This window comes from Salvelinus namaycush, chromosome 14, assembly GCF_016432855.1.
Source record: "Salvelinus namaycush isolate Seneca chromosome 14, SaNama_1.0, whole genome shotgun sequence".
Classification (NCBI taxonomy): Eukaryota; Metazoa; Chordata; class Actinopteri; order Salmoniformes; family Salmonidae; genus Salvelinus; species Salvelinus namaycush.
Genome location: NC_052320.1, coordinates 25,228,567 through 25,248,684, shown reverse-complemented (window position 1 = coordinate 25,248,684; position 20,118 = coordinate 25,228,567). Strand labels below are relative to the sequence as shown.

Here is a 20,118-nt window from a genome sequence, read left to right as displayed (position 1 = left end):
AATAAGAAATGCTCACTAACAGGGATGTAAACAAATTTGTGCACAAAATTTGAGAGGAATAAGCTTTTTATGTGGGTGGAAAATTTCAGAGTCTGTAATATATATATATATATACTGTATATTAACGACTGACATTGCTCATTCTGATAGTTCCTAATTTCTTATTATTTACTTGATTATGGATTATGTGTGTATTGTTTTGTATTTATAGGTATTACTGGACTGTCGGAGCTAGAAATACAAGCATTTCGCTGCATTGCGATAACAACTGCAAATCTGTGTACATTTTGATATACATGGAGGAAGATGGGGACAATACTCAGATGAACACTGCCATCCGCTGGTACAATCTTCTAATTACAACAGCCTTATGGACTTGTGTGAGGAGAGAAATAGAATGCAGGGGCCGCAAAAACAGGCCTGCCCTTTAATTAACCTATGCCTACACAAAGCTTAATAAAATATTTGTGCATTTCACAGTAGTGCCAACACAGGGTGGGTGCAAGTTGGTAGATCATAGGCTATTGAGCAGTGGGAGATGGGGGACAGAACAAACAATTCTAGGGTTATTTTACTAAGGGCACTCTAGTCATTTAGGGGTTTTAATTGTATGTGAGTGATATATGCTATATATATTTTTATTTTTAAGTTACTCAAAACAACTGAAATATGGTGCGTTCTGTCTCTGCTCTATACTCCAGTCCGGATAGTGGCGCTATTGCTCATCTAATGTTAGTGTTACCCATAAAATCTAATGGTGAAGAAGAAAAACCAAGCGCGGTTGCTTCCTGCCACTCGCATGTACAGAAATTAGAGATGGATTCTTCAAACAGTAACAAACAAAATAATAATCAATCTCTTAACGAAGACCAAGCTGGTGTGGACAACGAGTTTTGTCCCGGGTTCAAGGATGTGGATGCATTTGTGAAGGTAGTGAGCTGGCTAACGAGCTATACTGTGTGCAGCGTGTAAAACGTGGACCAGCTAACGTTAGCTAACTAACGTTAGCTATATGTCTCGTAATAGCAGTAGTAGTAGCAGCAGCTACGTTAGCAAGCCGATCTAATGCTTTAACATGGATTCTAACAAAATAATTTATGCACAACATAAGCAAAAGCTTTGTTTCGGGTGTTCAGGATGGTCACGCCAGGTTCCACTTCTCGCTACCTAGCTAGGGAGAATCCTCACACAGTAATACCAGAGGCCCAACTCAGCGTAAACCCTGTTTCCCACCAGCAGGTGGAGTTTTTTCGTTGTTTAGACAAAGCAAGGATATTTTGTATGGAGGTCAATGAGAATGTCACATTGGGTCAACAACAAAAAAATTATGACTTATTTTCTACGAGAGGTTTGTTTATTTGCTCGAATAGAAGTTTCATAATGGTTAAGTTAAGAGTGTACTGCTGTGAGTAGGACACGTGACATCCCGGAAACTTTGAGAAAAAACACTCGGGAGTTGTCTGAGATTGCTATTCATGGTATGAGGCTAGTAGCATTTAACCATGTATCTTGTCAGTATATCCATTTTTGGTGACGCTAGCAAGATGGATTATGCATAAAGGTAATTTTATCTTTGAGTAAGCCTTACCCTTTCTCTTCTATAGTATGGACTTGGCACTGTCGTAGCAGCTACCAAGGCATCTGCCAGTCTACCGCAAGTAGGGGATGAATATGACTTATATCGCAGCTTCCCCGGATTTCAAGAATTCTGTGAAACTCAAGGAGATGGACTGTTGCATTGGTGAGTTATAATTTGTAACCCCATAATGCATTGCTTTATTTCACAGGAGCTTGGTGGTGCCATAATTGGGGAGGATGGGATCATAGTAATGACTTGAATGGAATTCGTGAAATGGTATCGAACTCATGGTTTCCAAACGTTTGATACCATTCCATTTACTCCAGTCATTATTATGACCCGTCTTCACATCAGCAGCCCTGAATGCTGATTGGCTGACAGTCATGATATGTCAGACCATATACCACGGGTGTTCTTTTTACTGCTCCAATTACTTTGGTAACCAGTTTATAATAGCAATAAGGCACCCTGGGTATTTGTGGTATATGGCCAATATACCACGGCTAAGGTCTGTGTCCATAAGAAAACGGCCCTTAGCTGTGGTCGGGCCACATGTACATACTGGTAAAGTAGTACTGGATTGTAAACAGTTTGACATTGCTGCCATGAAAAATGGTTGGCATAAAAGTCACTCGTGCACCATCTTCCCAACATGTTTGTATTTTTCTTCCCATGATCAGTATGAGTCAGATAATGCACCACCATGGCTGCAGAGCTCACATGAGAGACCGCAACAAACTGACGGGGTTGGAGGAAAGATTTGACTTGGTGGTTGACTCCAATGATGTAATTCTTGAGAAAGTGGTATGTATACCAAAGTGGCAGCATATTCTGAACTAATCACTTTTCTAATTCCCCATTATTCTGAAGTCAACACTTTTTAAAAATTGATTTTCAGGGTATTCTGCTTGATGATGCTGCCGGAGTCAACAGGAGCCAGCAACCTGTCATGCCCGCAGGTTTTCAGCCCCCTAAGATCGTCGTATCCAGTTGGAATCGTAAGGTGCAGAAACAAAGCTTCTTGGCACAGGGGCCACAAAATTACAGACCTGTCAGAACTATTGTCTAAACATCACGACTGTTATCATGTTACGCCATGGATATCAGTCTGAAAGAAGTCGCTGTAAAAGACGCAATAATCTCTACCAGACAGAATGTTGAAAAAAATATTTAAACGTACACTGCTGTTCAAAAGTTTGGGGTCACTTAGAAATGTCCTTGTTTTTGAAAGAAAAGCACATTTTTTGTCCATTTAAAATAACATCGAATTGATCAGAAATACAGTGTATAGACATTCATTTTGTAAATGACTATTGTAGTTGGAAACGGCAGATTTTCTTTTTAATGGAATATCTACATTTATCAGCAACCATCACTCCTGTGTTCCAATGGCACATTGTTAGCTAATCCAAGTTTATCATTTTAAAAGTCTAGTTGATCATTAGAAAATTGCAAAAGGGTTATTTTAGCACAGCTGAAAACTGTTGTTTTAATTAAAGAAGCAATAAAACTGGCCTTTTAGACTAGTTGAGTATCTGGAGCATCAGCATTTGTGGGTTCGATTACAGGCTCAAAATGGCCAGAAACAAAGAACTTTCTTCAGAAACTAGTCAGTCTATTCTTGTTCTGAGAAACGAGGGCTATTCCATGCGAGAAATTGCCAAGAAATAGAAGATCTTGTACACCGCTGTGTACTACTCCCTTCATAGAACAACGCAAACTGGCTCTAACCAGAATAGAAAGGAGTGGGAGGCCCCTGTGCACAACTGAGCAAGAGGACAAGTACGTTAGTGTCTAGTTTGAGAAAGACGCCTCGGTTTTCAGCTGTGCTAACATAATTTCAAAGGGGTTTTCTAATGATCAATTAGCCTTTTAAAATGATAAACTTGGATTAGCTAACACAACGTGCCATTGGAACACAGGAGTGATGGTTGCTGATAATGGGCATCTGTACGCCTAAGTAGATATTCCATTCAAAATCGGCCGTGTCCAACTACAATAGTCGTTTACAACATTAACAATGTCTACATTGTATTTCTGATTGCTTTTCTTTCAAAAACAAGGACATTTATAAGTGACCCTGAACTTTTGAAAGCTAGTGTACTTTACCGGTTGTCCTTTTGGCGGTAGGAAGTGGAGATAAAATGTCCACATCTAACGAAAAGTTAATGTTTCTAACATTGTTTGCAATGTTCCTCTTCTATGGTAGTATTATTGTTTTTTGTCTTTATTGAACAGGGGGGTGACTCTGGTTCTGGACGTAGTTCAGAGACATTCCGACTCCTCCAAGCCAGAAACGTCACCAGACCTCAGTTGAAATTCCGGGAAAAAGTTGACAATAGCAACACACCGTTTACTCCCAAGATCTTCGTCAAGCCCAATGCAATAAAACCACTTCCTTCATGTAAGTCGCGTTTGCCATAATTTCAAATAAATTCAGTTGTAACTTAATTTTTGTGCCAACACTTTCCTGGTATTTAGAAATGACACATCAGCATTGTATTACCCAATATGATCACCTGATCACAACTCTTTTGGCCTCTTAAGGGTTCATAAGATAACTAAACTATGTATCATTGTGTTCCATGTAGTTGCCAAAAATACAATTATTTACTAAAAAGTACCAATTAAATAAATTGTACATGCAATAATGAAGTGCGATGAAGACGTCCATTGATCCCACCTTTCCTGTCGTAGATTTTACCAACAAACACATTCGCAAAGAGAGACCAGAGGATTTGGATGTCCCTGCCGCCCTGGCTGATTTCATTCACCAGCAGAGAACTCAGGAGCATGTAGAAGACATGTAAGACATTCTGAGTCAGTGTACTTTCTTGTTCCAAGGTAGAAATGTGATAATATCCCATCTGACATTGCTATAATTTTTCCTCCATAGGTTCGCTCACCCATACCAATACGAACTGGATCACCTTGCGTTACCCGAGAATCTTCTGTCCAAGCCTGAACTCCAGGTAAATTGTTTGGTTAACACTTTATTTGAGGTATAGCGTCATAACTAGGATCCTGCGTTTTGGGCGATAAAATTAGACACTGCTTTTACCGGTATTTTAAGCATTATCTTGCTAGTGTCGCTGCAGGTAAAGAGTTAGAGGAAATGTTATTTACACAAGTTGTCTATAATCAATGTCTGGTTGTGCGTGTGTGTGTTTGGTGGGGGGATTGCCTGAGTCAGGGGAGGCTCTGAATCTTGATCGCACAAAACCTATTATTTAGCAGGGAATATTATTTGTAGATCAATTATTATACATCTCACTTTGCTCAAGTTGACTCTTTTAACGGACTCAAAATCTAATTGTGTTAGTCTCATACACAGTTCACTGCAGATATAAAAGTACAGTAAAGTGCTTTTGTGCTAGCTCACTCAACATTGCAGTACAATATCAATAATATACAAAGGTCAAATAAAAAATTACTAGTAATTATAAGGTATATACATAGTATTATAACTGATATGTCCACAATAGTATATACAGTACAAATTAATGTGTTATGACAAGTATGACTGTATACAAATATAAAATGGATAGTGTTTTGGTCGCGCAGTTGAATAAATGTTATAAAATAGAACAGCAGCATTGACTTTGTGGTTGTGTGCTTGTGTGGAGAGTCAGTGCAAATAGTCTCTGAGGTGCAGGTAGACAGCTAGGGTTATCTGTCTGATGGCCTGGTGGTAGAAGCTGTCTCAGAGCCTGTTGGTCAGATGGTAAGAGTTAACAGTCCATGGCTCGAGTGACTGAAGTCCTTGATCTTCCGGGCCTTCCTCAGACACCGGATGCTATAAATGTCCTGGAGGGCAGGGAGCCCGCCCCCGGTGATGTATTGAGCCATCCTCACCACCCTCTGTAGAGTCTTGCGGTTGTGTGTGGTGCAGTTTCCCTACCAGGCAATGATGTAGTCGGTCAAGATGCTCATTGGTGCAGCTGTAGAACTTCTTGAGGATCTGAGGTCCCATGCCAAGTTTTTTTCAGTTGCCTGAAGTTGAAGAGGCGCTGTTGTGCCTTCACCACTGTCTGTGTGATTGGTCCATGTCAGGTCCTCTGTGATGTGTATGCCATGGAACTTGAATCTTTTGACCCTCTACTGCAACCTGTTGATGGGGGGTGTCCCCTCCTGTGTCCGGTAGTCCACGATCACCTTGGTTTTGCTGACATTGAGGGAGATGTAATTTTCCACTGCAAGTGCTCTCACCTGCTCCCTGTCTCGTCGGCTATCAGGCCCACCACTGTTGTGTTGGCAAAATTAATGATGGACTCTATTAGTAGGGATGCAAACTGGTGAGGGCCCAAAAAGGTTATTTTTCTCTTTTTTTCACTGAAACATGCAAAAAATCCCTTCTAGGGGGAAATGCAGGTTTTAACTAATTAAACAAAGAATATGACCTACATGATCAGTCTGTGTAAAATAAAGTGGTTAATGTGAACCTAACTCACAGCAAAAAAAAATGTAAGGAAAGCATTCCAATTATTTGTTGCCTCGACTTTATTGCAAATGACACTCAAGGTAAGAAAAAACAATACACTGATTTTGCTGTTAGCCATGCCAGCCTTTTATAATAGAACGCTTGTGACCACACACATCTAAATATTGCACTTGGGGAAAAAACATCTTAACTTCTTTCGGCTGAGATCCTGTTAAGTAGAAATAGAATGAAACAAACAGGCATTCTATTTTTGCTCTATTATAGTGGCCCATTTATTTATTTATTTCACCTTTATTTAACCAGGTAGGCAAGTTGAGAACAAGTTCTCATTTACAATTGCGACCTGACCAAGATAAAGCAAAGCAGTTCGACACATACAACAACACAGTTACACATAGAGTAAAACAAACATACAGTCAATAATACAGTAGAAAAATAAGTATATACAATGTGAGCAAATGAGGTAAGGGAGGTAAAGCCAAAAAAAGGCCATGGTGGTGAAGTAAATACATTATAGCAAGTAAAACACTGGAATGGTAGATTTGCAGTGGAAGAATGTGCACAGTAGAAATAGAAATAATGGGGTGCAAAGAAGCAAAATAAATACAGTAGGGGAAGAGGTAGTTGTTTGGGCTAAATTATAGATAGGCTATGTGCAGTAATCTGTGAGCTGCTTTGACAGCTGGTGCTTAAAGCTAGTGAGGGAGATAAGTGTTTCCAGTTTCAGAGATTTTTGTAGTTCGTTCCAGTCATTGGCAACAGAGAACTGGAAGGAGAGGCGGCCAAACGAGGAATTTGTTATATTATAGTGGCCACTATAGTAGACATTGATCCAGTGCACAAGGCTACATGTGTGCAAAAATAAAGTTCACTGAGTAAAAAATGTAATAATCCCCCCTCACTCACAAGTGCTACTGTCAAATTCAACACAACAAAAGCAGTATCTTTGGGCTACTGCACATTATTACATTGTAGAACAGATGTCCACAGGCAGAAAGTGTACAATGTGCCAGCAGAGCATGATACCCTTTGTTGACATAATTGATCTCTTTCAGGCAGAGAGTACACCTGCCATACCCCTTTTTATCCACTGTATTGAAAACGTGAGAAAGAGGGAAAGTGTGTGGTGGTCCTTTCACCTCTATAGTGGCATCCAGCTTAAGCCAGCCCCAGCGACACTTAACTGTTTAACAAGCAACGCCTCATTTTCACACAATTCTCTCATTCTGAAAATGAATTTACTGTACTGTGGAGGGAAAACATTAGTTCACAGATAGTTCGTTAGCTAGTTAACATTTCAGATTGCCAGGGTCCAGTAAGTAACTAACGCGTTCTAACTTGAGGAACGGCAAGGAGTCGTATAACGTTATCATACTAGAGCGAATTGTTTAGGTTACTAACGTTGGGTCATCTGATGTTGTAACATTAGCTAGCTAACGTTAGCTGTCTGACTTTTTCACACCATAAACTAAATTATTTGATCAGTTCAGTTGGCTAATGTTGCTCAACATTTCTCTGGCACGCTATAACGGATAATTCGATCCAGCTAGCAAGATACAAACTATTTTGGTTTCATAACGGGGAATTTCGACAAAAGGTGTCTAGTTTCATCCCTGTATTAGGGGCAGTTAAAGGGGAGAGTCAATAAAAACAACCATGAAAGTATATAGGAAATAATAAAGTCCAATATTTTCACTTGAAAATGCCCCACATGGGTGCTTGTTGCAGATTACAATAATATATTCAGCAAAACCTGCAACATTGGGCTACTTTGCTGCAAACAAAAATGTGCATTATCATGCCTGAGACCTTGTCAAGTCCATCCGGTGTCACTTTTATTTTTGAATAGCTAAATACACGGTCATGAAGCATTTTGACCATGACGCCTGGCACTTTGTTGACCTTGACATTGCTGGATATCTTTATTGAAAGCTGTTGGATATCTTTATTGAAAGCTAATATTAGTCAAGTTCGCCTCTAGCACGATTAAGGAAATGTTTGTTTTTTTATCTTTGTGTGACACATTTTCTCAATTGATGCCAGACTTCATTTTCTGTGTTTTGATTTTTCAGATGTACAAACCACTTGCTGAGACAAAGTGCTCATTCATTGACAATCTGGAGGATCTGGTGGCAGTAAACGAGAAACTGGCCAAGACGTCGGAGTTTGCAGTAGATCTGGAGGTAAATTGTACCTCAAATAACTAAGCTTTAAAGATGGGGAAAATGAACGCTTGCTAGTTTTAGCCTTTTGTCACCTCTCATCTGTCCTACCCATCCTATTTTCTGTTGAATCATGTGTATCTTCTTTCTTAGCACCACTCCTACAGAAGTTTTTTGGGCATCACCTGCCTGATGCAGATTTCAACACGGGATGAAGACTTCATTATAGACACCTTGGTGCTGCGTAGTGAGCTGTACATACTCAATGAGGCTTTCACAGATCCCGCCATCGTCAAGGTCATTGCCTGGTTGTCTAGGCACATTTTGGATTTCACAGCACAATGCCCAATAATGGCAATGGTAGCAGGCTTAGCATTTCAGTTTACAGAAACTTCAGTATAGCCTAGAATTTGAGTCACTAATGTAGGTTTATATGACTTTTGCAGGTTTTCCATGGTGCCGATTCTGATATTGAGTGGCTGCAAAAGGATTTAGGCCTTTACATTGTCAACATGTTTGACACCCACCAGGCATCACGTACCCTTAACCTGGGCAGGCACTCGCTTGACCACTTGCTTAAGCTGTTCTGCAACGTGGACTCTGACAAACGCTACCAACTGGCAGACTGGAGAATACGGTAATGTCATTTCGCTAACCCTCTATTATGCACTTTGATGTTGTAGATGTTCATGTGTGCTCTGATTGTTCATGAATGTGTACTAAATAGTTTTCACTTAAATCTGTTCATGTTGGCCTGGGTGCAAAATATGATTTGATTGAATTGCTTTTGATTTTCCCTAGGCCTTTGCCAGATGAGATGTTTCAGTATGCCCGGGCAGATACCCACTACCTCCTCTATGTCTACGATCGGCTGAGGGTGGACCTGTGGGAAGTGGGCAACGGGCAGCCTGCCCTGCTGCAGATGGTCTGGCACAAAAGCAAAGACATCTCATTGAAGGTATGCTTCTCAAGCTGAATAGCGCGACTGAACATTACCGCACCACCTAGGCCTAGTTAACTTGTTCAGACACTAACAACGAAAACCCCTCTCTGCAGAAATACATGAAGCCACTCTTCACTGAGAACTCCTACATGGACCTGCTGAGGAAGCAGAAGAAGGCGTTCAACACGCAGCAGCTAACTGCCTTCCGACTGCTGTACGGCTGGAGGGACAAGCTGGCCAGACAGGAGGATGAGAGCACTGGGTAGGGAGGGTCTTGCCTATGGACCCATTTGCCGTTTGCTCGCTTAGGAGCTGATGCTCAAGAGTATTTGGTTAGGATTGTGAAGTTGGTCTATGAAAGCCAGCTTTATACTGTCTGCTACATACAACTGTTTTTATATTTCCTACCCTCTTTCCCCAGTAAGCACCTCTCACACTGCTTGAGATGTAAAATCACCTGATTCATCTCAAACTGAGATAGAAATAATAAAAATGGCAAGGGTTTTTGTTAAGTATATGACTTTTATTTAAACTTGCTTGCCGTGTGTTTCAGATATGTCCTGCCCAATCATATGATGATTAAGATCTCTGACATCCTGCCCAAGTAAGTTGAGAGATGCCTGTCCCCCCCCCCCCAAAACACACACCTGCGCGCATGCACACACAAACATTAATACCATGTTAAACAATCCCCATCTGTTTGTTTTTTCTACCAGAGAGCCTCAGGGCATCATTGCTTGCTGTAACCCTGTCCCCCCATTGGTGCGGCAGCAGGTCAACGAGCTCCACCTATTGGTGCAGCAGGCCAGGGAGATGCCCCTTCTCAAGGTGAGACATGTCTGGGGGCAGTGTTGATTGTTTCCTATATTTAACCCCAATCAACTACCTGAATTTATTGAGTAGTATCTATTTTCAATGATGACAACCTTGCTAACCAGCCTGACACATCTTGGTTTGGGTGACTTGATGCTGTTATAGTGTCAAATAAGTAACTAGTGAATAAAGGTACTCAAATCAAATTTTATTGGTCACATACACATGATAACAAATGTTAATGCAAGTGTAGCGAAATGCTTGTGTTTGTGCTTCTAGTTCCGACAGTGCGGTAATATCTAACAAGTAATTAACAGTTCCCCAACAACTACCTAATACACACATCTAAAAGGGTTAATGAGAATATGTACATATAAATATATGGATGAGTGATGGCCGAGCGGTATAGGCAAGGTGCAATAGATGGTATAAAATACAGTATATACATATGATATGAGGAATGTAAGCTATGTGAACATTATTTAAAGTGGCATTGTATAAAGTGACTAGTGATCCATTTATTAAAGTGGCCAGTGATTGGGTCTCAATGTAGGTAGCAGCCTCTCTGAGTTAGTGATTGCTGTTTTAACAGTCTGATGGCCTTGAAATAGAAGCTGTTTTTCTGTCTCTCGGTCCCAGCTTTGATGCACCTGTACTGACCTCGCCTTCTGGATGGTAGTGGTGTGAACAGGCAGTGGCTCGGGTGGTTGTTGTCCTTGATGATCTTTTTGGCCTTCCTGTGACATCGGGTGCTGTAGGTGTCATGGAGGGCATGTAGTTTGCCCCCTGCGTTTTATACCATGGGTTTCACTTTAATCAATGTTTTCCGTGTGTGTGTGTATATAGGCTGAAATTGTGGCTGAGAAGAAGAAAGCACTCACGCCCATAAAGGTTTGTAAAACTAATTAATTGATACCACATCCACTTGGTTATACATTTTCACAGGTCATTTATGAGCAAAACTGCCTATATCTGAAGTGCCATGGATTGGTTCTTTTTGCAGCCAGAAATTCCTCTTTTTGGTCCTCATGATACATCCAGAGTCTCTGAAAGTGATTTCCCCAGCTTTACCCCAAATGGTAAGATATATCTTAAGTCCATTGTTAACATTATGTTGTCCTTGGCTATAGTCAATTAAACAAATGAAAATGTACTTTGCGTCTACTTTCAGAACTCTCAACCAAAAAGGGGGCACTCTTTTCTGACGAGGAGCAGGGAGAGGAGGTTGACATGCATAAAATGATGGGTCTAGTGGTTTCAGCGAAAATCACATTGTTTGAGGTAAGAACTATCTGATGTCTGTTTGTGTTTTGGCCCATGAATGAATGGTACACTACAGTACACCTCTCAGATTTGTTGTCTGTTATAAAACTGTTTGAAATGTGACTGTAATGATGTCGGTTGGTGACTTGTGTGTTTTGTGCTTCTTTTGAAGGAGGACACAGTCAAATACCCTGGTCACCTCACAGTGGCTCAACAGAAAGCATGCAGGGTTGTCGAGTCTTTTCAGAACCCTTTCCGAATGGTAAGATGCATTGACCTGGTAATGCTTGGTTAACCAATGATGTGTTTTGTTTTGTGTTGCTATAATGCATCCTCTTATTTTTAGTATCTACCGTCAAACGACATCCATATCTCCAAAAATGCTAAGTTCGACCCCTCTACGAAAATATATGAGGTATTTAATTCATTGATATTTGTTCATAATGATTGTGGCAGAAATGATGCCACTGAAGTCTGAACTCGGAGATGGTCAATATTATCTTGAAGTTCGAACTGTCGAACTTCATTTGTCCTGCTTGTGTTATATTATCCACGATGTTTCAACAGATCAGTAATAGATGGAAGCTGCAGAGTATGGAACAGCAGCAGAAGGAGGTAGAGGCCAAAAAGAAAGCGAAGGAAGAGGCAAAGGCAGCAGCAGGTGTGGTGTACTTGACTTGATTCAAATTAACTTTCTAATATTATTTCCAACCATCCTTTGTGAATATTGTGAGATTTCTTGTCCTACAGAGGAAAGGAAGAAGGCCAAGCAGAGCTACCAGGAATCACTTCAGAATGTTGCGACTGTGCGTCAGCAAGCTTCAGTGGGTAGTTTTCACATTTCTTCAGAGCTATAAGAAAACATTTTCAATTCTGTGCAGGCAAGTTATCTCATTACATTGTGTTTACATTTCCATCAGGAATCTATAAAACCAGGAGGAAAGAAAAGGGAGAGGGTTGCCAGTGAGACAGGAGAGTCGACCCCAAAACCTAACAAGAAACTAATGAAAGCTGCTGAGAAGAAAAACGAGGACTCTACACCACCTCTGGTTTTCAAACCGTATGACTACAGCCAGTCAGATTTCAAGGTCTTTGCTGGTATGCAACCACATGTATTTGTTTATGTTCTATCTGACTTTGGTCATGATATTTGTAGTTGGCTGATGAGATTATTTTGCATCTCCACACATGACCTTCCTTTCTCATTGTATGTGGTGAAATAAATACTTTTTTGATGTTCTAGGGGCCAAAGGAAATGATGGTAAACAGTTTGATCCAGACAGACAAGGCCATGAACCCAGGAAAAAGGTATTATTAACATCAAGTTATAATTATTACATTTGCCAAATTGACCCACTGTGTGTACATTGTGCATTCAACATCATCTTGCTAAGTCTACCTTTAACGCTGGCAAGATATTTGTGGGAAAGTAACAGTTCTCATGATTATTGTAATATCAAGTGAACATTCCTTTTGGTTTCTGTAGAAAAATGCAAAAGCACAAAAATCGAACGCCTGTGCTGGAAACCGAAGTATGTCCTTTTTTGGTGGAAAATCCGAAAGGTAACAAGATTCATGCTTGCTGTTTTGGAGACACCATCGCACTTGCTTGCAAAGATATTTGCTGTAAAAAAAAAAAAAAGGAAGAAGTAAATAAGTTAATTGCTTAGCCACAGTTAGACATGGTGCTTAGCTAGCCACCTAAAATTGTTTACAGTTAATTAACACTCTTCTACTTTTGCTAGCTAGAAAATGGCGGGTGTCTCCAGTTTACATTTTACCATTGTGACGTGCATCCATGCATATCCATTTTCTATGCCTATCACAATTCCAGTTTTGATTGTTCCACTAATATTACTGTTGGTTTTCTTTATTCATCTTGCAGAGGAGTCCGTCGTAATTGGCCTAAAAGATAGGTCTACCCATCAATGAACTTCTCTTCTCAAAAAGGAAACATGTTTTAAAATTAGATTTTTTTTGTCTGGATCTATTTACCCTATATTAATACAATGGTGCAGAAAATATTTTTTTCTTTAACAAAGTATTTGCAACCTGCTTATTAAAATCGTTTTTAAGGGAATTTGTCTAATTTATTTTCTTTGTTGATGGAATCCTTACAAAATGTGCTTGCAAACATTCCGACTAGACTTTCAGGTACATTTTTAAACGCACTTGTTGTTATAGCTCATACAGTTATTGGCTGCCGCTCATTAAAAGAGGAACTGGTCAAAACTATGCTGACTTTGGGAATTATCATTTTGAAGACATTTGCAGTAGTTTTCATAAATTGAGTACCTTTCCAAGATTAGTTGTGTAAATGAACAGCAACCAGTGACTGTTGTCTAATGTGCAACAAGTACTTTACCTGACTTGTCTGATGGGCAACAAGTTCTATTATACCTGGCTGAAAGTAATGGTTGAGAGGGGAGAGCCAAAGTACAGGAACATAGGAAATCTCCATTGTTATACTGACTGTTGCTCTGAAAAAGTATGTAGTAATGTCTGTTGACTGATACTATCTTGTAAAGACAGAAAAAAAAGTAACCAAATTGACATATCTATTCTAGGCTACCTCAAAATACGCAGATGATAAATGACAAAATATACTGTATATTATATGCCATTTAGCAGAAGCTTTTATCCACAGCCAAGGATTTGTGCTTTTTTTTTCTCGTATGAGTGACCCAGTGTTAATTTCGTAAACAACAGTAGTATTCATCAAACACCTATTTTTCAGTGGCAATTGGCGGGATTATAACTGACTAAATAGACCTAGAAAAAAACAAAAAGGATTTTTCAGTTGACTAAAACGAGGCAAGACAAAATTATCCCTGACTAAAATCTGACTACCTAATGCATTGTTCCGAAACTGGGGCGAGGGGTCTGCAGGAGGAGCGCTTTAAAAATAAAAAAAAATTAAGAATTTTGTGTTATCACTGAAAAACTCTTAATCTCAAACTCTTCTCCAATCCAGTAGGTCAAGTGTTCCAGAATTTTTTCACTCAGGCCCCCCCCCCCCCTTTTCAGCATAGGGGAAAATCCTGCACCTGCACGCACACCACATCTATTTAAGCACTGTTCATGACGCAAACTGTTTTAAAGCTTATCTTCTGAAATTCTACACTTTGTCATGGGGTACAGAGAAAATGTTGCAGGTTTTAGTCACAGGGATATGGACGATGCTCTCTGCTGGTGCCAATAAAATAGACTACTGTTCGCTCAAATTTAGAATTTTGATAAGTAAAAGACCGTCTCATTGTCTTCTCTTTACACCAATAGCGATTTTCATCCCAAACGATGTTTTCCTGCGATGAAGTTGGGGGTAGAAAATCTATTTTTTTTTTTTTTTTTACAATTCTAAACTTGGCGAACGGGGTATGAGAACAATATTAGATTAGGAACATGGCATTTTCTCACCCATGGCTCGCACGTCTGTTGCTGATAATGGCAAGCATATAGGCTTACTAGCCCACTAAGCAAATCAGTGCTGGGCAAGGCCCTGTGAGTTTTCCACCTGCCAGTGCTGGATACAAGGCAGAGGTTTTCTTCGCAATGGCTCGCATAGCTGTCAATGGTATTGAAACCGTTTCTTTTTGTGCTCAGTTTTATTAGCTACAATCTTGCGTATATTCATTTAGTTACAACGACCCTCTTATCTCTCTCACTCACACACAAACCCATTGTAATTATGCGGTAATCTATAAAGAAATGTGCGTGCTGTTCACAACAGGCTTTTTTGCAAACAGCCATGAGTTAAATTAATTTAGGCTGCAGTGATACTGTTAGCGAATCTTGTCCTATGCTTAGGCTACTCATCACATTAGGACTTGGATTGTGTTAGTCTGCATAGATGCATGCAATGCTGATTTCTTTTTTGTATTTTGTGTTCAGCACCCGCTACTCAAAACAACTTCCCGTAGCTATGCAGGCTTGTCTGCAACCTATGAAAAGGGGAGACAAATACTGGTTGTGAGGCCGGTTGTATGTACTGCAAAAATTCCCCAATCGTTTTCCCGCGATTGTATTTTGAAATATTATGATATGCTTAGAGATAAAAAGAAAAGAATGGACACTTAAAATATTTAAAATTAGTTCAATGCAATTAAGCTTGGTAATGAATGTGATATAGTATAGGCAGAGGCGGTCCTGACCTCCCTGGCGCCCTAAGCAAAATTCTGCTAAGGGGCCCTCCTACCTGACCCGTGAGACATGTAAACCGATTGCCATTGCCACACACTCACACCTGACACCCCAGTGCTCCCACTACAATCCTCCCTCCTTTAAAACATTTTGCTCCATCTGTCGGTCTAAGAATAAGTAGACCTATACAGAACAGAAGGAGGTATAAACAAACAATATTTATTGAATTCCTCCAGTTTTTTTTTTTTAGTTCCTCCAGGTTTTTCTCACAGAGAAAGGAAAGCAGCTCAAATGCAGTCATCTTATCTGATGGCAGATCGGGTAAATTCTGAATGACGTGTGTCAGATCCATTCCACTGATGTCACAGTCATCTCTGAAGGTTAGAGTTTTCAACTTCCATGCACTGAGCCTTTAAAGATTCACTGGACATCTGAGAGGCAGTGCTGAAGTTCAGCAGCACTCCATATTTGGTTTTCACCTGGTTGAGTGTTTCAAATTTCTCATCCATGGATGTCACAGCGGAGTCGCTGTGTTGAATGTTGAAGTAGTTGACTTCAAGGTTTTTCAGTGCATCAGTCACTGGTTCATCAGGAGCCTCATAGCTGAAATGTGTTTTGCTGTTTCACAGTCTCTTCTCTTTCAGAACAGCCTCCACATTAATTTCTTCACAAATGCTTTTGGCTGTTGTCTGGGCCTCAGACAATCCAGTTTCCTGGTATGTAGTGAGAGAGGTCTTTGCATTTGAGATTAAATTCACTGCGATATCTAACTGCATTGAGGTGGATTGGAGGAGCTTGTTCACCTTGTTTGTCATTGTCAGTATCACACATACGACACAGCAAATCAAGAAGCGGTAGGACCCAACTTCCTCTGCAAGTGCTTGTGCCTTCACTTTGGCCACAGGATCGTTGATCATCTGTCTGGCTTCCAGTAATGCCTCCCAAACCTCAGAAGCCTGATACCTGATTGCATGAACACTTTGGAGCCTACTCTCCCATCTTGCATCACTCCATGACTTCACGGTTATGTTCCCGTGTTTCTTCAAAACACTCAATCTTTGTGTGCCAGCTGAAAAGAAGGTTAAGAGCTTTTGCACATGCCCAAAAAACCCAACTGCATCTTTTGAAGATTTGGCAGCATCTACAATGACAAGATTTAGAGTATGTGCTCCACATGGGATGAACACGGCTCTGGGATTTTTTTTTTAGCAGTCTGGATTGTACACCTTGGTACTTGCCCTTCACGTTGGCCCCATTATTTTAAGCTTGCCCTCTGCAAGCTTCAAATTGAATTTTCAGCTCGTTTAGCTTATCTAAGATGACAGTGGACAGATTCAAGCCTGTTGTAACCTCAACATTCACAAAGCCGAGGATGTGCTCCTTGATCTCTGGCTTTCCCTTTAAAGCCATGCTTCTCAGAATAATGGACATTTGCTCCTGGTGACTAATGTCAGGTGTACAGTCCAAGATAATGGAGAAGTACTTTGAGTCTCTTACTTGAGTCACTATTGCTTCCAGAATCTTGTCACTCACAATCTGTATCCGCTCATTCTGTGTGCGCTTCCCAAGGTAACGAGGATGTGTCTCTCCATCTTTAATTTTGCTGAGATTATTTTCCATAACGGGGTCAAATTTTTGCCATTAATTCAACCTCTTTTAGGAAGTTTCCATTATCTGGTTGGAAGAGTTTGTCTGATGAACACCTGAATGCTAGGTTTCTTTCCGCCAGAGACTGTGTGATTATTAGTAAACGTGTAAGGACATCTCACCATCTTTCTTTCCGCCAGAGACTGGGTGATACTTATTAAACGTGTAAGGACATCCCGCCATCTTTCTTTCAGCCCCCAAAATTGTCATTTGTATCTGGTCAAGAGTCTGTCCCCGACTTAGGCACAGATCAAGTTCTCTCCACTTAATCATATTGTGTGTGTGTTCAGGACTACCCTCATGGTGTTTCAGAATGGCGTAGATATTTGACCAGTCATTCACGCCTTCCTTTATTATTTTGTAGTCTTTTGTAGAAAAGAGCTTACAGCAAAAACAATACACAGCGTTGTTTTTGATTGAGTATGAAAGCCAGCTCCTGGTAATCTTTTCCCCATTTGACATCTGTCTCTTGACATCTGTCTCTGTAATAAGCCTGAATGGAAACCTCTTCTAGACTTGTCTTTAGGGTAAGAAAAATACAGTCCTGGTTTGAATGAACCTCTGTGCACAAACTCAGTCCTCATAAAGTCTGTTAACACTGGGGGCCAATCTGCTGGGTCATTTGGTGGAGCAGCAACTGTTCTATTAGGGTCTGAGCTTATTGTATCTGATGCTGGCTGAACACCTCTGGGTGTGCTAGTACTGGCTGAGGCTGCCTGTACTTCACCTGGGTCTGTGTTAGTACTTGCTGAAGCCAGCTGTACTGGGTCTGTGTTAGTACTTGCTGAAGCCAGCTGTACTGGGTCTGTTAGTACTTGCTGAGCTGCCAGTACTGGGTCTGTTTTAGTATTTGCTGAAGCCGGCTGTACTGGGTCTGTGTTAGTACTGTCTGAGGCTGGATGTGGATCAACTGAGTAGGTGCTTGTACTGGTTGATGATCCAGCATCTCTTCTACTGACAAACTTAAGCACAGCACCTGTAAATTATAGATAACAATACTATTATACATTTTATCAGCTGCATCAGGCCCATTCAAACTGGCTCCCCCAGATTTCCTTTTTATACATTTTCAAATATAAAATACTATTTATACTATGGCTTGGCTGAATACTTGATGGTTATTATTTACTGAGAGATGTGCATCCGTATTTCCCAGTATGCACAGCTAATCAACATTTTAAATTCAATATATAAATCAATAGTCAATGTCAATCCATTGCTTTCCATCTTGCATTAGTCCAGAGTTGTAACTAAACCTTGACTGAGAGACTAGATAATTATTGTCTTATTTTAAAATTGTGCACCTATGCGGAGTGCCATCACGCCCATATATTGTCTGGACTTGTCTCCAGAGGTTGCTGCTGGAAAGTGCAAGTTTCATTTCGTGCACGTGAATATGAACGCATGTTCACACACGACGCAGTTATCTTTTCCCAGCTGCAAATTATAAACACCGTTGCCCATTGGCGTTTATCAAACGTAATAAATAGTTGTATTTCACTCTCACTTTTGTCAGGCACAAAGTCACAGCCCTGGAAGTGGCTGGCAAGCAAGACACAGACAGACCAAGAGATGCACTGCCCAGCTAGGTTAGCAAGACAGACAGACTAGAGAGAGATGCACTGCAAGCTAGCACATCAACCTAATGTTAGTGTTATTTGCTGACATCAAACTTGCTGTTCCCGCAATTCACTCTCCATGTTGTTTTTCTCTGTTCATGAAGGATAGTTCCGCTTCATCCTCTCATCGAAGTTGTAAACATTGACACCTGCTTTGACACGAGGGGGAAGCGGGGCCTTTGCGTAATTTGCGGGGCCCCAGGCAACTTGCGTAGTGAGCGTATAGGGCCGCCCGGATCTGAGTATATGCTACTACTATGGCAGTACAGAAGTAATAGATTACATTTGACTCCTGGGTGCTGGCCTTCTAGACAGAGTTGCAAAGAAAAAGCCATATCTCAGACTGGCCAATAAAAATAAAAGATTAAGATGGGCAAAAGAACACAGACACTGGACAGAGGAACTCTGCCTAGAAGGCCAGCATCCCGGAGTCGCCTCTTCACTGTTGACGTTGACTGGTGTTTTGCGGGTACTATTTAATGAAGGTGCCAGTTGAGGACTTGAGGAGTCTGAACTAAAATAGACTGACAAGTTTCAGAAGAAAGTTCTTTGCTTCTGGCCATTTTGAGCCTGTAATCGAACCCACAAATGCAGATGCTCCAGATACTCAACTAGTCAAAAAAAGGCCAGTTGTATTGCTTCTTTAATCAGAACAACAGTTTTCAGCTGTGCTAACATAATTGCAAAAGGGTTTTCTAATGATCAATTAGCCTTTTAAAATGATAAACTTGGATTAGCTAACACAACGTGCCATTGGAACACAGGAGTGATGGTTGCTGATAATGGGCCTCTGTACACCTATGTAGATATTCCATAAAAAATCTGCCGTTTCCACCTACACTAGTCATTTACAACATTAACAATGTCTACACTGTATTTCTGATAAATTTGTTATTTTAATGGACAAGAAATGTGCTTTTCTTTTCAAAAACAAGGACATTTCTAAGTGCCCCCCAAACTTTTGAACGGAAGTGTATATTTTTAAGTTCACGTGTACCTTTATGGAGGGTTCAAGGAAGGCAGCCTAATGGACAGGCACATTTCTTCAGGAAGACGCATGTAGAGGTGCAGTCATCTTTTTGCGTGTCATTCGCCATAAAACATCACAGAAGAAGAACGCATGCTAGGTGCGTCATAATGTGACGTACTGGTTGATGTCAACAAGCGGGCAGAGTAACCCATATTTTGTGAGCATGGAGAGGCCGGAGATAGCCAGACTAGTAAATTGGGCTAAGGAAGAGAAGGTGGGTATTGGAGAAAGGCCATCAGTGCATGTTCTGCAAGCAGTACAGCGGATGAAGGCACGGTATGAGCATGGTGAACGGGTAGATGTGGTTATGGACAGCGAGGAAGAAGGAGAAGAGCCAAGTGCATTGGGAAGATGTGTGTTGAGGAAGAATGGGGCCAAATACTGATGGCTCAGAAATTTTACTTGACAAGATTGAAGATGAATTACCTGTGGTCTGAGCCTCGCCCGAAGGTCATGCAAAGGATGATTCGGGCCCAGTGGG

General features: G+C 40.7%; 1 protein-coding gene across 1 annotated transcript; it reads left to right on the top strand.

The window, feature by feature from the left end:
• Window positions 1-767: 767 nt before the first annotated feature.
• exosc10 (exosome component 10) lies at window positions 768-13,436 on the top strand. Its single transcript, XM_039008285.1, has 25 exons — window positions 768-930; window positions 1,605-1,741; window positions 2,260-2,383; window positions 2,478-2,582; window positions 3,818-3,983; window positions 4,277-4,385; window positions 4,476-4,551; window positions 8,093-8,203; window positions 8,336-8,479; window positions 8,629-8,819; window positions 8,984-9,140; window positions 9,239-9,387; window positions 9,679-9,729; window positions 9,842-9,953; window positions 10,785-10,829; window positions 10,942-11,017; window positions 11,110-11,219; window positions 11,374-11,463; window positions 11,548-11,616; window positions 11,769-11,862; window positions 11,952-12,025; window positions 12,122-12,299; window positions 12,445-12,509; window positions 12,688-12,764; window positions 13,087-13,436. The coding sequence occupies exons 1-25, from the start codon at window positions 817-819 to the stop codon at window positions 13,115-13,117; spliced, it is 2,655 nt and encodes an 884-aa protein (XP_038864213.1). The 5' UTR covers window positions 768-816; the 3' UTR covers window positions 13,118-13,436.
• The last annotated feature ends 6,682 nt before the right edge of the window (window positions 13,437-20,118 follow it).

Bases quoted from the DNA above. Each gene is read 5' to 3' on its own strand.
- exosc10 (XM_039008285.1), top strand. From the start codon at position 817: ATGGATTCTTCAAACAGTAACAAACAAAATAATAATCAATCTCTTAAC. The intron at 3,984-4,276 runs GTAAGTCGCGTT...TTCCTGTCGTAG, and splicing joins AATAAAACCACTTCCTTCAT to ATTTTACCAACAAACACATT. The intron at 11,464-11,547 runs GTAAGATGCATT...TCTTATTTTTAG, and splicing joins TTCAGAACCCTTTCCGAATG to TATCTACCGTCAAACGACAT.